Raw genomic sequence first — 26,176 nt, 5'->3', positions numbered from 1 at the left:
TCCTTGAAACGCTTTCGTAAAAAGTGGGCTTTCCTCTAGGTGATAGCCGAAGAAATCACAAGAAAACAAAGCGTATAATGAACTCGTTTATTAAAAATGTTGTATGGCAATTCGTATCATCATGACATAACTTGTTTTATATCTTTAGTCAATTGTTGTGATTGACAGCCGAATTTCTGCACAATGGATGCTGTGAACATTTTTCTTGGAGATGAATGATTTGCAATTCATATTTACTCTTAAATCAACTCGTTTCTTTCTGAAAATGTGCCGACAATTCATTGTAAGAACAAAAATACTATTTCATAAAAAAGATCAAATAAATGATTGGGTAGAGATCAAACTTATATTCAAAATGTGACATATGTTTACACCTCGAATACGAAAGAATATTGAAATAAGAGAAATATTATGAACTTGGTAAACAGAATACAAAACAACAAATGAATTGGAAACATTACTAATAGACGGAAAACTAGGCAAAAGAAGAAAGATACGGCCAAAAATGGATAGGCAATTCTTCTTCTTTTGTTCTGCATTCAGGTCTTGGTGCAGAGGTGTAGAGATGTCAATGCTTTATAGATTTTGAGAAGGCATTCGATAAGTTCTTTCATCATAAACTGATAAATATCCAGATATTAATTTGATATCGAATCTTTACTGGAATCAATTTACGACTTAAAGATAAATTAACTCCAGATATCAACATTAGTCAGAGAGGAGTCAGACAGAGCTATTTCGGAGTAGATGTTGAATATATAAATGGGGTGACCGTAAACAACTTCCGGTACGTCGATGTCACTGTCCTCGTAGCTGACTCAATGGAAGGTTTACAGAAGTTATTAAATTGAATGGTTGAGAAATGTCAGGAATATGGAATAAAATTTAATACCAAAAAGACTAAGTACATGATTATCAGTAAAAATCCAGTAAACGATGGTGACCTTATTGTTAACAATGAACCATTAAAACGAACGGAAACGATTAAATGATAAATCACTCAACAGAAATAAAATGTTGCATTGAGAAAGCTAGAGCAGCATTCATTAGACTAAAATACATCTTGTGTAGTCACGATCTAAATTTATAGCTTCGCGTCAGGGTATTAAGATGTTACGTATTTCTATTCTTTTGTATGGTGTGAAAGCATGGAAACTGAAGGAAGCACCTCTTAAAAAACTTCTGAAATGTGCACATATAGGCGTATGCTCAGCTAGAATGATAGAGTGAGTAATAACGACGTTATGGTGCAAATGCGAAGGGAGAGAGAGATCGTAAGGTCTGTTAAAACCAGAAAATGATCTTCCTTCGCAAATGTAATACGCAATCCTAACACATGGTTGAAAAATTTACGTCAGTGGTTAGGTCAGACAACTAGTTCACTCTTACGAGCTGCAGTGAACAATATTATCATAGTCAATATGATCGTCAACGTCCGATAACGGATTCGGCACTATAACAAGAAGAAGACTGACACTACCTCCCACCTTTCCCAAAACTGGTCTCGTACTCCTGCTGCAAATGTGAAGTATAACAGGTACGACCGAAGAGCAGAAGATTTTCATGGATCATTGATCTTCCTTGTCTGTTGTTGCTGCATTAGCTGTGAAGTGGGAAAAGCCGTGTTCTCTTATGCTGGAGCATAAGTCAAGGAGCCCGGAGAACACTTGGGCTAGAAGATGGGGCCGCCCTTTTATTCATTTCTCACATATTGTGAAGAAAGAACAATAAAAATAGTAATAATACAGAAAAATTATAAAGTAAGTCATAGAGAAGCTGAAAAAAGGAGTTGATATACATAAGAAGAATTTTTGATTTTAGAATCAAACATTATAGAAATTTCGGAATGTTATATGAGAAAGGACATTTACATAAAAGCAACCTATTAATCATCTTATTGCTGAATCATATCTTCTCAAACCACAACATCAGATATAAATTTGTGATATTGTGCCCCTGAACCCTTTCCCTCCACCTATTTTTCTTCCTTAATTGTCTATCGATTAAAAAACGACGCCAAAAAGCAAATGTCTTCCTACCGCATGCTTTCCATCCAATATCTCTTCTTTCATCAAGTCCGATACTGCCCATACCGAGATAACCGATCTGCTGACGACTAAGTCAGCGCTTGCGTATGGTTTTTCCAGTAGGTGGAGCTGGTGTCAGTTGTGAATTGTGAATCCACCCAAGAAGCACCGAGTAGCGGTGTCGGTACATCGGTGAAGTGTGTGTTCTAGTGAAAAATTTCTTAAAATGTGGCAATTACCGATCATAATCTGTGCGATATTTACACTGAGTGGAATTCTCGATGATGTTACGGTAAGTACCTACGTCTATTCATTTTAGATCACAAAAGAAACAAAGAAAGTAAAGGTTTATATTCGATAAACCAGGCATTGATTTTTAGATCGTTCTTCGCGCTGTTTGTATACATTTCAGCGGTAGAAGTAGGTGGTTTACTTATATTACGGATTCAAGTTTATTTTTGCGTTTACGAAATCTCGGTATTATTAATAGTGATGTGATATTTTTTATACATTACATAAATCGAATTTATTAGATGAATTAATTTCATTGAATATAAATATCGATAGAGAGTAATTTATTAAACAAGCATAACCTCAATCTTTTTAACAATAAGTTGTTAAGTAGAATTTTCGAATAAGACAACGATACAAAAATTATTAGAATAATGTATTTTTGAAGAACTTTCTAAAGCTACCTTTTAAATTTATAAATTATTTGGGTGTTTTTGGTCATTGTTATATTTTGTTGAGTAAATCACAGAAACCCGTTGATCTTATAGGTAGAGAGCCGGCAGATTTAAAATGTATGAAACAAATAATTTATTTCTATATTTGGTATTGTTTATAAAATTTGTATATTAAACGACTCTTGTAAGAAATGAAAAGAGTCTTGATTCTAATTATTATTTTTTGACGCTCAACGCCGGTTATTGATAATTAAGTAATAGTAAGATAAAAATTAAATGTTTACATTTGCGCATTTTTCAATACGTTTTAGGAATCGTCTCCAAGCTGCCTGTACTTATCTTTCTAAAAAGTAATTGATGGAACTGCACGAGATATTCTTTTTTTAATACTACACTATTCGGAATGTGTTCTTAATAAATTTTTTGTTTTACCCTTCCCCATACAAAAAATCGAGCATTGTAAGATCTGAGGATCTAGCAGACCTACATTTCACAATCAATCTCCCAAACCATCTGCTTATCAAACTGATTATCTAGCCAATCCTTGGTAAATAATGAGCAGGGTGGCTAGTGATGTTGGTAAAAATGAGTCTGTTGCATATTTAAAGAAAGCTTATTGATAAATATTTGCAATATGTTGATTTAATGTCCGCTGATTCTTAGTTCGTATGACACGACTCAAAAAACATCCATTACTTTAAAATACTGTCCTTCTTAACTAAGTTGGGATTTCTGGACCAATTGGCGATACTAAACACACCATCACTTACAATTACACTATATGACGCGCGTTTCGATAACGAATTTATCGTCTTCAGAGACTGAAGGTAAACATTTCACACTAATACACACAATTACAAAGTCTGACGCGCGTTTCGATAACCAATTTATCGTCTTCAGAGAGTGAAGGTAAACATTTCACACTAATACACACAATTACAATGTCTGACGCGCGTTTCGATAACCAATTTATCGTCTTCAGAGACTGAAGGTAAACAGTTAACACCATCACTTAACAATTACACTGTATGACGCGCGTTTCGATAACGAATTTATCGTCTTCAGAAACTGAAGGTAAACATTTCACACTAATACACACAATTACAATGTCTGACGCGCGTTTCGATAACGAATTTATCGTCTTCAGAGACTGAAGGTAAACATTTCACACTAATACACACAATTACAAAGTCTGACGCGCGTTTCGATAACGAATTTATCGTCTTCAGAGACTGAAGGTAAACATTTCACACTAATACACACAATTAAACTGTCTGACGCGTGTTTCGATAACCAATTTATCGTCTTCAGAGACTGAATGTAAACATTTCACACTAATACACACAATTAAACTGTCTGACGCGCGTTTCGATAACGAATTTATCGTCTTCAGAGACTGAAGGTAAATATTTCACACTAATACACACAATTACACTGTCTGACGCGTGTTTCGATAACCAATTTATCGTCTTCAGAGACTGAAGGTAAACATTTCACACTAATACACACAATTACAAAGTCTGACGCGTGTTTCGATAACCAATTTATCGTCTTCAGAGACTGAAGGTAAACATTTCACACTAATACACACAATTACAAAGTCTGACGCGCGTTTCGATAACGAATTTATCGTCTTCAGAAACTGAAGGTAAACATTTCACACTAATACACACAATTACACTGTCTGACGCGTGTTTCGATAACCAATTTATCGTCTTCAGAGACTGAATGTAAACATTTCACACTAATACACACAATTACAAAGTCTGACGCGCGTTTCGATAACGAATTTATCGTCTTCAGAGACTGAAGGTAAACATTTCACACTAATACACACAATTACAAAGTCTGACGCGCGTTTCGATAACGAATTTATCGTCTTCAGAGACTGAAGGTAAACATTTCACACTAATACACACAATTACAAAGTCTGACGCGCGTTTCGATAACCAAGTTATCGTCTTCAGAGACTGAAGGTAAACATTTCACACTAATACACACAATTACAAAGTCTGACGCGCGTTTCGATAACGAATTTATCGTCTTCAGAAACTGAAGGTAAACATTTCACACTAATACACACAATTACACTGTCTGACGCGTGTTTCGATAACCAATTTATCGTCTTCAGAGACTGAATGTAAACATTTCACACTAATACACACAATTACAAAGTCTGACGCGCGTTTCGATAACGAATTTATCGTCTTCAGAGACTGAAGGTAAACATTTCACACTAATACACACAATTACAAAGTCTGACGCGCGTTTCGATAACCAAGTTATCGTCTTTGGGAAGTTTTGGGAATCCGGGGCACCATTGAAGAAATAATACCTATAAGTACTAAGAAAATTTTTGTTTTCTAAAATTAGCTTTCCTAAAAGACAAACAGAACTGCAATCTTCGTCATCTATTTCTGAAATTTCCTAATACTCAATTAGAAATGAGTACATAACAAGGGGGGACTGGATTTATATTCGAGTCGTTTCATATATCCGGGGACACTGGTAGTTTTAAAAGAAAAACAGATTTTATTTAATATACTAGTGCTGAACATCAGTGCACTTGTTTCAGAGATATTCTTGTTTTCCAAATGCATTATTTGAAAGGTTTTTTTACGAAGTTGGTATTAGATGTAGTTGTACAACTGATAAGCGGATAATCAAAATACTTTTACATATTTAACAAGTGTAGTTTAAACGGTATGAGATGATTTCAAAATATCCTGTACTAAAAACTGATTTATTAGCACAACAGGAGTCAGGAAATTTGAAAAATTTACATTATAAATTTATGGATTATTAATACATATAATGCGTCTTCAATATAGTTATATTATGGGTGTGGGGATAAAAAAATCTATATAATTATGTTATATTCTATTGCTACGCTATAATTAAACACATTTTATATAACTGTAGCAGCACCCAGTCGGCTCGCTTTCCTAATGTTGGTTTTTAAAAGCTGCATTAAATTAAGTTTGTTCAAAATGCTTTTTTTTTTTTAAATTCTTCATGTGTAGTTGCTTCCCAACTTTCAGAATGTACGTTTCGTTTCTAATTTCGCCAAAAATGTTCAATTGGCTTCAGTTCGGGCACATTCAATTCAATCGGGCAATATTCAATTCTACAAAAGTCATTTGCATCAAGAGAAGTTGCCATATCTGACCAAAACACAAAATTTCCTTCAGGATGCTTTTTTTTATAAACAGCATTAATCGCCAACTATGCCAACATTTCCGAGTTGATCTTTTGGTTTCTTTTGAAATACTTTTCTGAATTTACTTCCTCGCCTTTCTGACCATCATAACTCTCATTATTCGCTGTTTCATTCCCGTCGAAGGTAAAATACGACTCGTATGATTTTCAAACCTTTAGCGGGAGAAAACTCGTTGTCAATGTCTTGATTTTTGTTCTCAGAATATTTAGGTGCCGATTTACTTGATTTCGGAACTACAATCTGTTCCTTTTAGAATGTTGATTACATATTTCTTATAGATTTTGAATTTTTTGCCCAATTTTCGCAAACTAACTCCTAGTTTTTCGTAAGCTACTTCAACCAAAGCTTCTCTTCTTGCTAATGAATACACTGTTTACACCAATACTCACAATTAGATTGCCTGACGCGCGCTTCGATAACCAAATTATCGTCTTCAGAGACTGAAGTTTACCTTGGGGTAGTTTAAACTTCAGTTTAACATGAAACGGTAGATTCCAACCTAACGTTTTACTATATTATAAAGGGTTTTCGTGAAACGATTGTGCCAACACTCACAATCACACCTTCTGACGTGCGTTTCGATAAATTCACTTAGTTTGCTTTTCTTTTAGTTTTTTTTTACCTTCAGCACTTGAAGACTGATCTAGTGGTAGTGTGTCTTCAGTAGAATGCTTGACTTTATATTTGCTGACGATGATAATGGAGAAACTGTCAACATTGTCAACTCGCCGAGAAAACGAAAAGTTATTCGATCTGGAACTAATATTTAAATTGTCCTACATTTGTTATGGTTCTATCAGAAACGCGATCGTTTTTGTTATTCTCATCATTAAATTCTTGCTAACTCCTTTCAATTTTTTTCCTTTACCTTCCAATTTATCGTATTACTTTTTTGTATTCGACTGTTTTTTTGTATTTCTTTAACCAAAATCACTATTTTATAGAAATTGAACGATACTTTTATCTTTCTTTTCGTGATAACTGGCAAAAAAATGTCCGTTTAACATCACCTGTAACAAAAACCATTTTTTTGAATTCTTGGCTCAATCTAGAGTACCAGATTTTAAAATTGTACCTAAGAGATTAACCATAAACTATTTCTTCATATCTTCATTTTGTTCATAAAACTTTTTTGATTGATTTAGTTTACTTTTTCAAATTTTACTTTAGATCAAACAAATTGAAATTGAGATAATGGGATTACAAATAATAAATTTCCAAATTTTCATTTTTTGTGTTGTATATCCATTTTGAGAAATGCTATGAACAAAGACATAAATTCGAAATTTTGGTTCTTATGTGGCAGTACGACTACTATCTAATCATTCAAATTTCGCGCCGTTACTGAAATTTATATTTGCCAGTATTTTATGTAGATGTCGTTTTAGTAGTTCAGCTTCAGACCTCCAGTTGGCGTTACCAGGCGTCCGGATAAAGCCGGACATAGGTAGGCTTTTTGATTGTGTGTCCGGCCAAAATAAAAGGCTTTTGTCAGGCTTTTTACATTTCGCAAAAGAGCTTGGCCGACAGCAAGCGACGAGACTCGGGTTTAGGTCGCTCACGCAGGCTCCAGTACCGCCCGTTGCCCGTTTTCTGAGTACGCTTCTTTCAAAAATTTGTAGCCTATTTTAAATCAATTAAAAGTCAAGATTGCTTGACAGAATTCCTAAACAGGACATAACGTAAAAATTGAAAGAGTTTTCTTCTTGATAAGTCAGCAATGGACGAAAGAATGCAACATATTACATGTGTCACGCAAGGATTGTTACAAATACATTTTGAAAGGAAATATGAATAATTATTTTTATTGTGTAACTCAAAGAGGGTTAGACGGTTAGAGGTTAGAAAAGTTGAAATGGAGCACCGTAAACATGCTCGATCGAACTTATACAAACTAATATTCTTTTCATGTAATGGAATAATGAATGAAAAATTAATTAGTGCTCCATTAACAAGGTTAGAGTGAGAAGTGTTTTGTCGAAATCGAAAAAAATCGCAGTAATTTGTGTCAACAGTGAATGACAGTGATTGATGAAATAGCTGTGTATAATTGTAATAACAATTAGTTCATTCTAAAAACGGTATAAATTTGAATAACATTTTGTAAATAATAAATGCAATTTTCATTAATAACATATTTTATAATGCCTATATTAAACACAGTAATTACCAAATAGCGTATGTAAAAGGTAATGAAAGTGTTATGAAATGGAATATTGTATAACTTTTGAAATATTGGAATATTTCACTCGAGTTTGCAGAATTGTTCTTAAGTAAACGAGTGTGAAACACGTGTTGTACACGATATTTTTTCTACAATCGGTATATCCGTTCTGCTATCGGAATTCTTTTAGACCAGAGTCGATAACTTTTGGAACCAATAGTAGTTTGAAACCCATTAGGATATGATAAGAAAATGATAAAAATGAAAAAAAAAAGACCATTTACCAGCGATGTGGGGTCGGGAAGGGAATGGGGTAAGTTTTTAATGGTAGAATCGGTTTATCTAGATTTCCTATGTAATAATAAGTAGTTAATAGGGAGATTTACAACTTTTGTATTTACACTTTATGTAAAAAATTGAAAAAAGCAAGTTATATATATATAAATATTCATTTTTTTTCACCTTATAATGACCTAAAATCGAAAAAGCACCCTTATTTTCAATGCAAACTTCTCCCGTCAAAATATGAATTTTTTTTTAAAAAGTTTGTGAGATTTTTGTTTTTCGAAATCTCTACTTTCTGATGGTGTAAAAAATTATTATTATCACAATGGTAAAGTTTTTCAAAACAACAAAAAAAAATCGAAAAAAACTCGCATCCGAATTTTTTTAAATCATTATGTACAATTTTTAGTTATTTATTAAAATTTTTAACTCTTTACACAATTTTTTTATGTAGAAGATAAAAATAAAGAATCAAAAACTTGATTATTACAATTTGTCACATAAATTTTAAGTTTATGCGAAAAAAGTGTAGATACAAAAATTCACCTACTACTTTGTTATTTAAATTTATTTCATTGGACTTTTAGTTTTGCCGGAAAGCGGGATAAAACGTTTTTACCCTTAAAAACTCACCCCCTTCCCCTCTCCGATCTTAGATCGCTCGTAAATTATTTTTTTTTCTCCTTTTTTTTATAATCTCCTTCTTTGCCAAGGGTTCCATCGCACTATTATTTTTTTTCACTTCTTATCATTTTTAAAGGGTTCTACCCAGATTTATTTGATAGTCTTCCAAGTATAAACGAAGAAGAAGTAATGGTGATGGTGAAGACAAACGCGTAACTAGCGGGAGCTTATTTTTTTGATGGTTTGATAAATTTAGCAATCTGATTATGCTCGGGTCCAACCCATACCAAAAAAAAAGGAAAAAAGACGGTTCCCAATACCAACCGTCCGAATGCTTTAGTCCCGAAGTAATGGTGAAAGCCGTTAACCAGAAAATTTTGATATCTCGAGTCTACTAACATCATCAGGGACCATCATTACGGTTTCCGTAAACATATATCTAAACTTATCGACTAGCTTGGTAGCTTTCTCAAAAACCGATCAATTCAGATCGCTATCGACATCAGAAAGGTTTAAGGTTTAACGCTGGTTAACAGCGTGGTAAACAACTGCAAATCCGATCTATAGATTTTCCGAGCAAAGCACATTGGTGTCGTTGTTCAAATCAGCACCCCAATAAACTCGTCTAACACCAAAATAAGCAGCAACCGATCACCACCATCAATACCAATCTTGAAAACAATCTGGATTGAGATGGAAGCAATCTGATCGAGAAAGACACCGCAAATTTGCTTGTTGGGTGTTGAGCATGATGTAAAGGCTACAAGGCGTGCTCTTCCCGAGGGCTCGTTCAGCGAATTCTCATTGGCTGCTTCCCAGCTGGTGCGCAATAGTACACCTTGTTGTCTTTACATCATGGTGTTGAGGCTGGAAATATTCTGGTATAGTCACGATTTAGTTAAGGTAGGTTCACTAGAAACTTGAAGGGAGTTCTCATTAAGACCAAAAAGGTATACAGATGAAGTTGCTCGACACAACACAGAAGAGATCATTTCAACTTCAACTTCAACAGATCATCATCTGATGAATTTTGAGTCTAATAAGTTGTACACAAAAAGTGTAGTGTAGATCCAGTAATTTATCACAACTAGAAGATTTAAATTGAAGTTCATTGAACTTTTTTCAAAGACCGTATATTTTTAACTCTAACCAATACCTTTCTACTTAATATTTACATATTCACTGCAGTTCTTATACTAATAGAATTCAATGAAACTGTTTATGGCTTTTTGATCACGCTCTGGTGCTCATACTTATTGTAAACGAATAAGCAAAAATAAGTATATAACTTTGAACAAAGTTTCATGGAAGAGAAAAGCCGAGAAAGCGAAGGAACCTATAATGTACGTTTTTCTTTCCACAGAGGATATTACAAAGGGTCGCCTAAGTGTTCTATTGTCATGCAAATAAAAATATGGTAATAGTTTAGACGTCGCGCCGCGTCGGTTTTTTACTTCAATACTATTTTCCATACTGTTTTTGGTCTATTTATATTATTTCTGGGTTTCTTCGAAAATTTTTTCATTCGTTCACAATTTAACGTGCGATTTTTTTTTTCTAAACAGAAGTCAGATGTCTGGTAATTGGATATTTGCCATTTGAGACGGCCGAAAGCAAACTTACACATGATTTACTATGAATCATCATTTTGAGTAACTGTAATTATGAGAGGTGTCAATTTTGAAACGTATCAAACCCCCATAAAGAATTCAAAAATATTCAAAGCCACGTCACACTCTTTTTAAAAGGGGCACTTTGTAGGTTAGTTTTCTATTAAAATATGGGGGAATATAAACATTTGGTTGGTGTTTTGACGCCTTTTCAAAAATACGAGAAGTACCCGGCCCGATCTAGAGATGGCGGTAGTTGTATTAGAAAGTACACAATCTCTACGGCATATGTTTCAAGTTTGAGGACGCCACGTTGTTTGGTATTTGTTTGGCAGCCATCAATAGTGAACGTTTTTAGTGAATTTGGAAACATGGTTAAAGTTGGTCATCGTTATGTGATACAATAATTTTATTTGAAAAGCATTAGTCCAAACAATATAAAAACTGAGCTAGATTTTACTCTGGGTGAGACTACTCTTTAGGTATCAACAGTAAAATATTGGGTAGAAGAGTTTAAACGGAGCTGTACCACCTACGAAGACCAGCATCTTAGTGGTCGATCAAACGAGGTGAAGACTCCAGAAATGTTGAAGAAAATCCACAAAACAGTACTGGATGATCGTCGACTGAAAGTGTGTGAGTTAGCAGACATAATATGCATTTCAAAAAGTGCAGTACATCGCATATAAACTGAGACACACTGGAAAAACAAAAATATTCAAAGGAAATTGAGTTATACTCGAAAAAAGATTTGAAAAAATACGAGTTATACTGAAAATATCTTATAAAATCACAAATACACTGAAAAAACCGAAAATATTGAAAAAACTACAAATACACTGAAAAAAATATCTGACGTAGATAGAACTGTATGTAAAAACCGTTACACCGAGAAAATGAAATTGGTAGATATAAATAATACTTTATATACACTCAAAAAACACAAATAATCAAAAAAAATGAAGTTAAACTGAAAAAAAGAAAGAATACTACGAGAAAATAAAAATATTCTCGAAAAAAATAAAGATATACTAAACAAATATTTAAATTAAATTGTTACACTGAAAAAATGAAAATACTCAAAGGAAATTAAGTTACCCTCAAAAAACGATTTGAAAAAATAAGATTTATACTGAAAAAACCGAAAGTGTTGAATAAAATTACAAATATACTAGAAAAAATGATTCGAAGCGAACAAAATTACAGTAAACAAAGAGTTTATGACGTATTAAAACAAATATATATGCACATAAAGAAAAGAAAATTGTTTGATTTACAAAAATACGAGTTACACCGAAAGTATTGAATAAAATCACAAATACACTCGAAAAATGGCTCGAAGCGAGCATAGTTACATTAATAAAAAGAGTATTAAAACAAATATATAATAATAACGCTCAATATACACTGAAAGAAAAAGCGATCGATGAATTTTTTCAGATCCAAACTGAAACAAAAACAGCGTCGCCAAGATGTTTCCATCGAATGTTTGGCAAGTTTCATACCCGAAATAAAAGAACGATCAGAACAATAGACTGAAAAGGGAGAACCGGCTCCAAACAAGGCAAGATCATGGCTCAAAAACAGCCAAATGTGGCTAAGATTTGTTTCATCAAGACACCCATTATTACAATGGCCAAAATTAATGAATTAAAGTTTGAATAGCTACCTCATGCACTCTATTTATCATATTGAAAGATTTGGCTCGCTGGTCAAAGCTTTTTCGGCAGTTAATGGCCATTTTGAGGAGCTTGAAAATTCTTATCATAAAAAGGGTATCGAACTTATTGAACTTCGCTAGGAAAAGTGTATGTGAATATGACTTGAATTGACGTGATTCACGTCAATCGACGACAATGGATATTAAAAGACATCAAATGACTTTTAACTTTATTCGACTTCAAAGAACGTCAATCGACATAAGTTGACAGGAATAGATGCCAAATGACCTCAAGTTTATCGAGTTGACGTAATACAACAAACAATGAAAAAAATAGTTGTCAAATACCTTATTATCATAATAAAGTATTTCGTAGGTAATAGGACAGATTTGCTAACTACCTTGGTGACGACAGTAACGAATTTGTACGGAAAAGTTTTTCTTATTTGGTTTCAAACACGTTTCAGGATCGTAATAATCACGTGACTTTGGTTGGGAATAAAAATCTTGTTATAGTATTCAATTTACGGTAACAGTCACGTGGAAATCACAAATATTTATGCCTGGGGTATCTCGAAAGGTATATTGGAAATTATATTCCAATCACATTAGAGGTTTCACTTCGGAATTACAGATAACAAGCTATAAACTTTGATAAATCTTTATTTCGACTTACTAAAAGTTGTTGTATAAAATCTACGATGTCAAGGGCGAAAAACAGAAAATATGTTGTTAGTAAATATCTCGATTTCTATAAGTTTCGCATGAAACATTTTTCATCTATTGTATTGTTTGTGGCACTTTGTATATAAATGGAAGATGAAGAAAACAGGAAAGATTCCATGGAGAATAGAATAAAAAGCAGATTTTGGGCACATTCTGCTTGGATGACAAGATAAAATTATTTTAGACGTCGATGGCGGCGCTTAACTTATTGGAACTTGAACTCCAAGAAACTTCTGGATACTGTGAAGCCGGAAAACTGGAAAAAGACAGTTAATCATACAATTAAAGAAGAGAAAATGTGGTAGTTGGACAATATTACAGATCAAATGACCAAGCTACTCGGATTTATAAGAAGTAGCTCTATTTATACTGGTTAGTTTTTGTATTAAAATTATTCTTTATGAATGTTTGAAAATCAAAGTTTGAACCTACATAACCAGTATGCCACAATATTCTTCATACCTTGTTGAAAAAGAAAATTGCTCTTTTTAACTTAAGTTGAAGTTAAGGGGACTTTGTCCTTGAAATTTTCAAGAAATCAATTTTTGTTATTATGGATTCTTAATCTACACTTAATTAGAAATAAATCCGTCAAAGCATTTCCCGGATTCCGAACGTTTACGATATTTTAAACCCGTTTGAAGTTGACATCTCCTGGCTACTTGGGTTCCTGAAGGTCTCAGCGCTTCTGACGCAGTATACAGACGATTTTATACTTAGAAACCTTTGAATAGGGTTCCTTCTTTCTCTTTTATTCTGTACTTCTTTTTGAACTTCTTATTAGTTTTAAATTTTTATCTAATAACGTATAGAATGCAACGGACGAATTGCTTCTTACATGAGTGATCGAAGAGGCATCGGTTTCAAATTGAATTTAAAATGCGAGTGCATAGAAAAAAGTGTTGCTTCGTGTCTACTTTTCGGTAAAGCTTATGAAATAAGTCGCCGAATCGTGTATGTTTTCCGTTTATTATCGGAATTGGAATAAACAGTTTGAGTAGGTTTTGTGGCATGTTGAACGGTGCAACGGGATGACGACCACAATATATTATCGCGATGAAATCGCTTTCCGACATGGTTCTGAAGAAAATTGTAGCACAGGAGAAAAAAGAAAACGTTTCTCGAGAATCACTTCATCGTTTCAGGAGATGGCACGTGGAAAATGAGAGAGTTTTCATCTCTCATTGACGTGACTAGTCTCATTGGATACCACACCAAAAAAGTTGTCGACGCCATGGTCAAATCGAAGTCTTGCCAATCTTGCAGCTTTTGGGTGAAAAAAAAAGATAAAGATCCTGCGGGTTACGATGAATGGAAAGAAACTTGTACCATAACCCACGTCGATTCGAGGAAAGATGGAAATTTCAACATCAACATCAACAAAGAGGGGTCCGTTTACCTCCTGCGATTTGAGAAATTTTAACGGCGGCTATTTTGTTTTTTTAGAAATATTTTTTTAACGTTTTGTATAGAAAAAAATCGCGCTTAGAAAGCTTCACTTTAAAAAAAAATTAAACATCTGAAATATGGCTTTCCAAGTCCCCTTGACTTCAGATATTTCTGAATTGCTCAAAACTTTCTACTAATACTGAAACTGAAATATATCCGAATCACAAAACTCTTTATTTAAAAACAAAAGATTGAATAATAAACCAAAAATGATGAGTATTCTGAACAAAAATCGTTCCAAAAAAAAAACTATGGACAAAGCAGATCTGCGGCATCCGTATTCATATAAAAGGATCAACTCCGAATTTCCCCTTCGTTAATCTCGGAGATTCCTCGACCGAAATGACATATTATTTGGGGCTTCATATCGCTCGACTACCGCTTTGTCCTACACTTTAATGAAAATAATTTCAAACCTTTGAATCAGAAATATTTTAACTTTCTGTATTACAGAGTATTTCGGATATTTTAAATTATTCATAGACGGAGAGCTCTAGCTACATAAAACAGCATCGATTTGGAAGTTAGTTCATCTTCAAACGGTATTCCGGGCTCTAAGTTCTGCCAAATGAAAATGGCAGCCTGTTCTCTACGACGAGAAATATGCCGGAAAAACTGATAAGGTACACGCGTGAAAGTTTTTTCATACTACTTGAGGAACCTCAACTTATTGCCAGAAATGTATCTGATTGGAAAACCCCCGCCAGAAGAAAATCCATACCGAAAAACTGACAAGCTACACGCTTAAAACTTTTTTCATATTTTTTTGGGTACCTTAACTAAGAGCGGTGTAGCAATGCCAGACATTGGGTCAGAAAAACCTCGCCAGAAGTGATTGAAAGTTCGAAAAATTCAAAATTATATGGACTATTATAAGACATTTGAATAAGAATCACTGAATTTATTAAAAATGTAGGTTTTTGTCTATTATCAATGTACAAGGTGAGCCATATATTTTTGCACTGTTGAAATTACCATATAAAAAGATAACAAATTGTAGTCAAACAAATACTTGTTCAAAAACGAGATGATATGAAAAATCATTTTTATTTTATTTTCAATGGCATTCCTGAAACCTTGCCCTTATATTCTACACACATAGCGCCCTGTTTCTTAACAAGTGTTCTCCTTTAATTAGAGTTTTGTTTTTCATTTTCTCACCCAGACTCAAATTTTTAAAAATATATTTAAATAAACAGCTCAACGGGCGTTATAGGCGCAAGGCTTGGAGTCGCTTTACTGCTTTCCTCCTTTTATTTTTGTTCTTGGCTGCTTCACGCCAGTTCCCTATTCCTATTCTCTACATGCTTCTATCCACTTTTTTCCGTAGACGCAACTTTTTAGAAAGTCCCGTAAAAAATCAGCTGGATACAGATCCGGGTCACGGAGTATCTCTTTTTGTTTGGGACCATTCAGTCCACCACTGGTAAAGTCCACCATCTTGTTGCAAAAATTTTCTGTGGGGCTAACTGTCACTTTAGGAGATGTACTGCCAATACAAATGTAGATTCAGTCCCAGTAACGCCGTTTATGTCAATGCAAACATGATCTCCATGCCCGCTATGTGATTCGTACCATCGAATCAAACAACTCCGCTGTTAAAGAATCCCTTCTAAGCCCCTGGATCCACAATATGCGGCCCATTTGCTCAAGATGCAAGAAAAAACTCTCCTATCCGCCACTCTGGCTGCTAGCAACAGCATACGAAAACCTCCCTGAAATCTACCTCAACTTCCTTTACAACTCTCCCATATCCATAAGATAAAACCCTTTCTCATCACTTCGTCGATCGTCGGTGTTGCAGGTTTTCTGCGGTTTCCCTTTAACCTGGTTAACCCGTTCACCAGCCAAATGGTCGAAGAAATAATACAGCCGCAGCCGTGTCTGTCCTCCTTTTAAATTTTTCAAAAATAGAAGAACATGAAATTATAAAAAAACACACGAAAAAACTTTTACAAAAAATATCCACAAACCGAGAAGACCCGTTTTTAGTTACTAGAGCCTCTTTCCATTTCTTCTTGAAAAGGTCATTCGCTTTTCCTCCTTCCAGCAAACACAACCCCACGCAACCCTATATCAGGGTCAACTCGAACTCCAACAAACCTTTTTCTATTACAAATTTCCCTTATCCTACGTGAAAATTCTCCAAAGAATCTTCCTCTTTCTAACTCTGAAAGCGAACCAAACGAAATATAATATTGAAAAATTTGTTCAAAAAAAGAAAAATGGATTAGCTCACCAAATGTACCCCTATAAACAATATAACTATGAACCTGAGCACCTGACAGGTGTTATTTCCTTATTTTCTATATTTAAAACAAGGCAGGTGTTTCATTCATTCAACTATCGCTTCAGTTAATGGTCAGGTATGAAATATTCTCACATCGAATATTGGATTATCAAATATTAGTTGGGAATTTGAAATAATCTAGTCAAAATAAGCTTATGACTAAGACAAAATTTGTAGAGACGTTATAAATTAAATGTCAAAAATCCCCGTCGATTTTACTTCTGTAAAAAAATTAATTCAAGGTCAAAGTACGAAATAAAGATTTTTCCATTTTTTCGAAAACGATAAGTTCTATCACGAAAAGAGGTTTTTAATAGTTAACATACTACATAATATGCATAACTATAAGGTATTGGTAGCATTTTTCTTCGTGGTTTTCCCAATGGGGATACTCCACGATCTGTTTTTACACAGAAAGTTCGCATATCTAGTTAAATAGTCCGGCCCAAGTTAGAATTTCTTTCAAATTACAAAATTGACTAGATTTGGCTTTTGCTTTTGTGTGGTTGATGACCTTATTTGTTCTATTTTAGACCTTATTATTTCCAGTTTTATTACGAAATTGCTCCTCAAAGAGTTGCTACTAAAATAAGTGCGAAATATCCTACCGGAAACGTGGCTTTCTCATCTTTTTTCCACTATGCAATGATTTGATTAGTGTATGTAGGCAAGCCGAAGGAAACTTGTGAGAAATAAGTAGGATTCTGACTAAAGCTTTTTTATCTAATGAAAAGGGGTTAACTCCACCTGAAGCTTTAAGTTTGTCCTTGTACCTTCCAGCGGCCACTCAGTTATCACTTTGCAACTTTAAAAAGTATTCACTCATATTTGATAAACTTAAACGCAATAGTTGAAAGAAATCTATAAAAAAACTCCCCTAATTTAAGCACAAAACAGACTCAAGTGCCCAAATGTTGTAAATTGCTTGAAAGCTTGCTTGTAGACTGACTAAAAAATAATTGTTTTGGCGTTTGCCTAATGTACGAGGTCTGGCTATTGAATAACGAGACTGCGCGCCTAGAGGGCACTCTAGACGGGTGTGATAAAAGATATCTTGTCTATGCACGTCCCAAAACATGTTTCCGTCACTATTATAGTATTTGTGCAGAAGCAGTTTGAAAGAAACGGTTCGAAGAATTTTACACGAGGAATTACACATGACAAAAGTCTGTGCGAAGTTGGTGTCAAAAAGTCTAACTCCTGATCAAAAGCTCTGGCGTGAACGGATCTGGTCAGATTTCCTTGAAAGGTTAGAAAAAGATCTGCTTTGAAATGGATCCGATTTGAGTCGATGGAAGCGATTAAGAATAAAACGGCAGAACTTCTAAAGAACCTCACCAAAGAAGATTTCCAGCACTGCTTCGTTTAATGAAAAAGGAAAGGTGTGTGGCGAGGGGAGGGGAGTATATTGCAGGGGATCATTCGAATGTAGAATAATTCTTATAATAAAACCCTTTTTCGTAAATAGTCTCGTTATTTAATAACTAGACCTCGTAATGTTTTTGTTCATATTTTGTTGAGATTCAGTTGCCTCCTAAATTTATGTGACGATTGTTGATAACTTATTTGTAATCGGCAGATTACAAAGCTTTCACTCTATTATGCATGCTGGATTAAAAACGTGTGCGGAAAGTATTATTGAAGAATATTATTGACAAACCATGTCAATGAAACATCTCTATGACATCAGGCATCGGTTCCTGGCGGTTTTGTAGTACTGTCTACATGGAATTACCTATTTGTTTGAGCTATTTCGTGTGAAATTAAAATATATTTTTTTCAATGGCTACACCCAAAATTTTCGTTTGACACCTGGGGGACTATACAGAAATACACGAGCTGCTGCCGTTATAATTGAGTCCTCTTCGTTTGAAGTCATTTCTTATACTACTTAACTTACTAGCTAAAATTCTGCAAAAATGCGCCATTTGGTCACAAATTTAATGGGTATAAATCATCTCGATATTCCTCATATGTCTAGTTCGAATATGATCGTCGAATTGTTATAAACGAAGTAATAAATTATCTGTTTCTAATTACTTTTTCTTGACGTTTCCTGTTGAAATATAATTTAATATCTCTAAGGGCCAATAACTCAGGTGTAGTTATATTTCTTCGGCAGACAGTTAAGACAGGTCCCAATTAAACGTTCAGGTATTAAAGAGTTGAGTTGAATACCATACTATTGATTATTATTGAAGGATTCACTTCAACTATAAATTTAATTATACAGGGTGTCCATAAAATAACGTATTGATTCATTATTAGCTCAAGAAACAAAAACTAGCGTGGATTTTTGATTTTAGTTACTTAACTGTTATTTTCAAATTACGTTTTAATATAATCACCGCAAAAGGTCAGCATACCATTTTTTTAATTTCCGCATTTGCCTTCATGAGCATTTGCTTACAGGGTGGGAAATAATACCAAACCTGTTTAAGGAAATTTATTATGTCACTGAATGTAATGAACAAATCTAACAAAATAGGCATTACATTCTGGGTGTTAAACCATGCATTTCTTGCATAATTCGGGATTTTATCTGACGAATAGATAACCGGTTTTTCAATGGAAACAAATTACTCAAAAAAAAAAAGAAATCTAATGGTCTTAGATCAAGTGAACTGGCTTCTTCTTTCTATTTACCATTGGGGAAAGGTTACTTGTAGTACCATTGACCTTAATATTTTCTATTAACCTAGTTATTTGGTATAATATATATGTTTTATTATAATAACAGATTTTTTATTAATTAATAAATAATTAGAAAGAGCATAATAGCAAATATTAAGGAACCACGGCCGAAAAAAAGAAGACTGCTGATGGCCACGACTCAATCAATTCTTCTGTATGGGGCGGAAGCCTGGTCATACGCCCTGGTAATAAAGAAATACTGCAAAACGATGATGATAGTACAAAGACAAGGTGCGCTAAGAATCGCCATCTCCTACCGGTCTGTCTCTGCACAGGGTGTCCTATTAGTGGCGGTGGAGCTCTTGGCTTTCGAGCGTAAGAGGATACACAGAAGCAGCTCAGATATAATACGACAGGATGCGGACACCATCGAACGTATTAGACGTGGCAACAACGGTGGACAAAAGAAAAATCAGGTGAATGGACGCGACGACTAATAAAAGAATGTGGACCGAAAGAAAGTTCGGAGATGTAAACTTAGAACTCCGAGGGAGTCCATTCTGGCGTGTAGGGTACATGAGGTAGCAATTTAAACTTTAATTCATTAATTTTGACTAGTTCAATAAGGGATGTGTGAGCTGGTGCATTGTCTTGAAGAAACAACACTTTTTTCTTATCTAAATGCGGCTAGATTTCTTCGTTCTCATAATACGTTGATAATTTCTCAAGACAATCAATGAAAATTATCCTGCACGCATCCCAAAAACCCGACGTCATGACATTGTCTGCGGATGGAACGGTTCTGCCTTCTTTGGAGCCGGTTCTTCGCGCGCGAACAACTTTTGTTGGATTTCGAAACAGCCGATTTTGGACGACCTTCACGAAATTCATTTTGTAGCGAAGTGTGTCCACCATTAAATTCGGAAAACCAACGAAACACGGTGGTTCAAGATGGTACTTCATCACCAAAAGTCGAAGCGAATTGATCAGCATAAAGCTGTTGGTTAAATCCACTTCGAAAGTCATAGAAAATCATCGCACGAAAAAGTTCGCGACCCAATTCCATTTTTTGACCACGGTGAATGTCAAAGTTTATGATGTCAATATTAAATTTGACATACTCACATCAGTGTTGCCATATCTAACAAATTGTGTAGCAACCCCCGTACAATCAAATAATTTCATAACTATTCAAAGTAGAGTTAATATTAAGGCTTCATATTTGAGCATCTTTAAATCATCGAAATGTAAAAAAATTTTGTTCTTAGTTTCTGTTAGTTCTATCACAACGATGTTAACGTCTGAAGTTGCAAATTTTTTGTAAAAATCTTTTAGTTCTGTGAAGATATAATTTATATTTGTAATAATCTGAATTTCACACTTTCTGTTTCATCGACAAATTAATTCGATTATGAATAATGCAGCAAACAAAACTATATGAATAAAAAGGGTGTTTCTTTTTAGATTTACGCAGCTTTTGGTTACTGTGTCTCATTTAGTTACCCTACGTGCCTCCAAACGCATCTCCATTTATTTCTAGCGTTTTACTAACTGCGGATCGTGTTTTGGAATCCCGATTTGAATGCAAATCATTAGAAATGTCTAGGGAATATTCCTATTTCCTTTTTCTCTTCTCCGGATTATAATACCAATAAAGCGATCTAGATTTTGAAATATTCTCGAGTAGAAATGGTGTTTGAAGCTGGAGGATTTATGTATATTTTAGTAGCTGAATAGAATGGTTTCGAGCGCTGTTATTCATTAAAAAATTGCTTGAAAAACTTGAAAATGAAAACTAAAAATAATGATGGCATTGTCGAGACTTAACGTTCGAAATGAGCCTAAAGGCACAAACCAATGTTTTCCGTGTGTTAATAACTATTTGATTACGAGCTTTACACGATTTAAATTGCAAACGTTACGAAATTGTGTCAAGGGTTATACTAACTTGTTATGTAATTTGCGTTAAACCTTTTCAAAAACGAATTTTTCTTTCTCTATTCTCGTATAATTTTATGGAATAGGCAAATGTCTCAAATAAATAAATAAAACCCGTGGAAATAGGTTTATTTTAAGGGAAAACAATAAGGATATGCTAAGAGGGAGGCTTAAAAAGTTTTCCAACTGTGGTTAGAAACAAGGAGAAAGTCGCTGGTGCTAGATCTAGTGAATTTGAGCCATGGCAAACACTTTCCGACCGCTGAAACCTCATTTCCTTCAATAGTTTTTTAATATCAAAGTAACAGTCCACCATAAAAAGCATGGAAGATGGAGAATTTGTTAGTATTGTTCAAGTGACAATATATTCAAGATGATTTGACGAAAACTTTTCACGTATTCACGGAAATGTCACAGCTATTTTGTTATAATAGCTGTGATAATTAATTTCAACTTCAACCGGACAAAAGTCGGCCTAGTGAAATTCAAAAAATACTTAGTAAGGATAGAAGAATGGAATGAAAAACCCCGGAAGGGTTACAAAGAAAATTTTTCCTATATTTCCATTCCTCATTATTTTCAACGGGAAAATGAAATTGATAGTTCTCCAACTTTCCAATATGATGAGATACGTCCTTATCCAGTTAGGTATCTGAGTTATTTATTACAGTAAATCCTTCCAAAAGAAATTAGAAAATGGACCAAAAAACTGCAGATTTAGCAAATTTGAAATATTTTAAAATAATTTCCTAACATTTGGTAATGGTAACATAACATGGAATTGGAGATTCTATCAAACTCTGCCTAAAGTAACTACTCGACTTGAAACAATTTTTTGAATCCTGGTCAAATATTACCACCTTAGGTATTCCTTTTGCGAATAGTTACCAATTAATACAGATTTCGATTTGGAATGTTTAATTGAACGATTTTTACATGGAAAAACAATTGAAGGAACCTAATACGCACGACATACCAAATTGGGAAATAAAAAATAATGTTTACTCCCCGTATAAAATTCGTTAAACATCTAACAAACCGTCAGTCCACGTGGACTCATCATCTCCAATGAAAACATCGAATCGTAAACATAAATTCGTTTTCATTGGACGAACTCTGCGATAAGCATTGGCGTTGTATGGTAAGATTAATTTAATTCATAAATTTCTTTAAATAAATAGAAATATGGCGCTGTTTAGACCATGAGCGATTGAAGACAATGAAATTGCACAGAGTAGTGAGAATAAAGACAGGTTTCGAGAGATATCCAATAATTACGTATTTGTAATATTTAATTTGCGCTTATAGGTTGAAAAAACAGTCGCTATAACAATATGTTGGATGCGTGTATCCAATGTTGCCAAGTTTCTCGCATGAAATTTATTTATTGCTTCAATTAGCGTTTCCGGATAATCGCCATAAACTTGACATAGTTTCCTAATATTACTTGTCGAGTGGTAATAATTTAATGGATATTATGTTTCGGTCGAATGGAATGTGGGAATCATTGAATTGAAAGTACTTAACTAAGGACAATAGATGATGTAGAGGATTATCAGCACAAACTAATCCTGCAGGGGATCATCAAATGAAAAATATGCGTAATATGATTGATAGTGCACTTACATTCTATAATTTATCATTTATATTAACTTAATTATAATATAAAAGCGTGTTTTTGACTTTAATTTATTTTTTAAATCTTATATGACTAGAATATCAGGTCGTTTTCTGAAGCTAAGTCAATCGGTAATCGGTAGATGTTTCTATTAATTAAACGCCTATTTTTGGCAGTGAATATTGAGTAAATAATTTATTTATGCGATACATTGGTAAATTTTTTAGAGGGAGGACCGGATATAACGAAAAATTATTTAGACGGGCTTAAAAAATGGGAACGGTGAACTTTATTTTTGATTTTTACAATACACACAACTTGTAAAAATTGTTCTTAATCTGATAGAAATTGGGACGAGCTGATTCGCAGAAGTGGAGCTAAATTGCCGTCACCTGTTCACAGATGTACGAAGAAACATCGCAATTATCTTCTGAGTGTTATATTTTGATGTAGAATTCAATTTTAGAAACGTTTAGAAAAATTGCTTCATTTGCAACTCAATCAGCTGGAATTACAATTTTAAAGTCTTTGAATCTTTGTTCAAATTCTTCATGAAGACATTTCACGTTTTTCCCATAAATCTTAAGTTTATCTTACGTAATTACAATAGTTTCTAGTCTTAAAAAATAACTAGTCATTGTTGACTAGTTGTTTGGAAAATAGGCTTAATTACATTTTGAAACCTCTGATATGACCCCAAATATCAGAGATTAATTGATTTCTTTCCTGAAGTTTAAGGTTCAATCTATTGATCTTTCAAATGTTCCCACTGATCCAGTTCTTTTTCTTTCGTGAATGAGATACTTTCATCTTTTAGATCCCAAACTTACTATAGTGTAGTAAAGTAGATCAGAATATTCAGATTGCAATTATACAAGAAACTCTTGGAATTGTCTATGATTGAGTGCCACACCACATGTTTCATGTCTAGATTAGGTTTACACAGAGATTCTTGATGCCATTGGCAGTGTTTTTGTAAGGTTTATTCAAAATCCTGTCGCGGGCCATATTTGGCCCGCGAACCGTACTTCGTGGTTCGATTGGTTAAAAGTTTTTAACTGGTCTCTAATAATCAATTTATTTCTAATTCGTACAACTGCATTCAAACGATGAAAACAATTTTGTAACTTGGTGTAATATTAGTAGATTTTGTGTATATTATTGTGTATTAAAAACTAAATTTATCTAAATAAGACCTTCTCTCTTTTAAATTATACTTTTATTTGCGTTCGAGCCATACAAAATCCTTACATCAATTATCTTCCTCAACAATATCAGCAATCGATTGATGTACATTTAGTTCAATTTTTGATTCAAGTTTTTCTACTTCGGACAATGGCATCACCTTAACCAATCTCGGTATAACCGAATCCTTTATTTTTTCTAGTATTCCTTTCGTTATATCCTCATTGGTTGTCATCCTTTTTTGCCTGATGTGTAACATTATTTTAGAAATAAGACCTAAATATTCTGCTTGACTTCCTACTCTACCGTAAATATGTTTTTCTATGTCTTCTCCATTAATACCAATTTTTGATTTTAAACAACGTATCTCGTGGTCGAATTTCGTTACAACGCTTTGTCTAAAGGCATCCGATTGCCATCTTTCGCCGGACATTTTATATTATTTATTTTGACATATATACGATCTGATAGATCTTGACAGTTATTGAAAAAAATAATCGATAAAGTGACTTTGTTATTCGAAATATTGAATAGATTCAAATTAATCGAATAGGTCGGATTAAATATTCTCGTTTAACAATTTGAATCAACTGGAAATCGCCGCGTTAAAACCTGATTTATTATCAGGGATTTGGTGGACGCAGATTTTTTGAATAATGCTATGTTTTCGAGGTCGAGTTGCCTGAAAATGTGCGTGAAATTGGAGATAATAGTGTTAATTCTTCTTTAAGAACAGTCCTCCATGTAAGAGGATTTCCATCTACATTGATCCTTTGTTTAATACGGTAGGAAAGTGATTCCTTTCCACGAACAGCTTCAGCACTAACATTTTTTGGTATTTATTGACTCTTATCTACATTTCACGAATTCAAAATCGTTTTTAAAACTTTTAATTAGTACGTTCCCGATCTAAGTTATTCTTAATTTGTTTCCAGGGAATCTGTTAATCTCATTCTTTTAGTCCGTTAGGAACTGGCAAAATTTTTTCTTCAATCTTTTCTTCAGTACCTGGCGTAAAACACCTACTATTGTAAGAGGCCTAAGTAGGTGGTGGGCTTATAAATTTTTCTCTACCAAGTTGGAAAATTTTGTCCTAACTAACAGCCTGTCGAATTGGATCGAAATCTTGTTAAGTAGTCATCCATAATGTGGAGTCTTTCATATAAACTTCCCTTTCGAAGGTGAATAAATTGTGACTAGCTCCTTAAGTGTGAAAAAAATTATAAGCACAAGATGATGATGATGATGATGATGATGATGAGGTAAAAAAATTTAAGTTGAGTGTAAAAGATTGAGGAAATATAAACTTATAAAGATGCCGCGCGTCGTTTCGCCGAGGATGTTCACGTGCTGATCATGCACCTATCATTGTTTTCGTTTACTATTTTTCTTCAATAAATAGACATTAGTGAACATTGCTTCACTTCAGAAATTTATTCTTGGATTTCCATTAATTGATTTCGATACTCGTATGAAGTTATGGACAGGAGGGACTGGTTTCTATAACATCACAAGCATTGTTATTTTATCAACAACGTCAGTTTAATTAATATCAAAAATTGAATTTACTGATTCTAATAATAGCCGAATGGCTATAGAAGAATCAGCAAATATCGTTTGTTTGTCGTTGCTGCAAGAAAAATCAACGAAGAGGTATGAAGCAATGTATCAATACTTCAAGATGTCACACAAATACTGCTACTCCATTTTCAAAACCTAAAATCTTCATCAACTTTATGGTATCAATATTTCATGCTGAATTATTTTCCATAGAAAAAAACTTATCCTGAAATTAATGGTATTCCCTATGTTGGTATTTGAAACTTGATGAAGGGTGTTTTTTAAGAAACTAAGAAATACAAGAATGGTAAATTTATACTGAATATACTGTTTACACCAACACTAACAATTACACTGTCTGACGCGCGTTTCGATAACCAAGTTATCGTCTTCAGAGACTGAAGGTAAATTTACTTACAATCTATTGTCAAGTTGACTTACAACCCGACGTTAAGGCAATCGATACCTTTTTTGTTAATTGTTACTTACATTCTTTAAAA

The 26,176-nt window shown here is 33.8% G+C and overlaps 1 protein-coding gene across 2 annotated transcripts in view; it reads left to right on the top strand.

The window, feature by feature from the left end:
- The first annotated feature begins 2,058 nt into the window (after positions 1-2,058).
- Positions 2,059-26,176, top strand: part of LOC130898340 (amyloid-beta-like protein) — a 175,264-nt gene continuing 151,146 nt past the window's right edge. For both annotated transcript variants that reach the window (XM_057807585.1, XM_057807583.1), the window contains exon 1: positions 2,059-2,319. In XM_057807585.1, coding sequence (XP_057663568.1) covers positions 2,254-2,319 — 66 coding nt within the window. In that variant the 5' untranslated portion in view covers positions 2,059-2,253. The remainder of the gene's footprint in view (positions 2,320-26,176) is intronic.

Source organism: Diorhabda carinulata, chromosome 9, assembly GCF_026250575.1.
Source record: "Diorhabda carinulata isolate Delta chromosome 9, icDioCari1.1, whole genome shotgun sequence".
Lineage (NCBI taxonomy): Eukaryota > Metazoa > Arthropoda > Insecta > Coleoptera > Chrysomelidae > Diorhabda > Diorhabda carinulata.
Note: the sequence above shows the minus strand (reverse complement) of the source record. Positions and strands in the feature narration are given on the sequence as shown.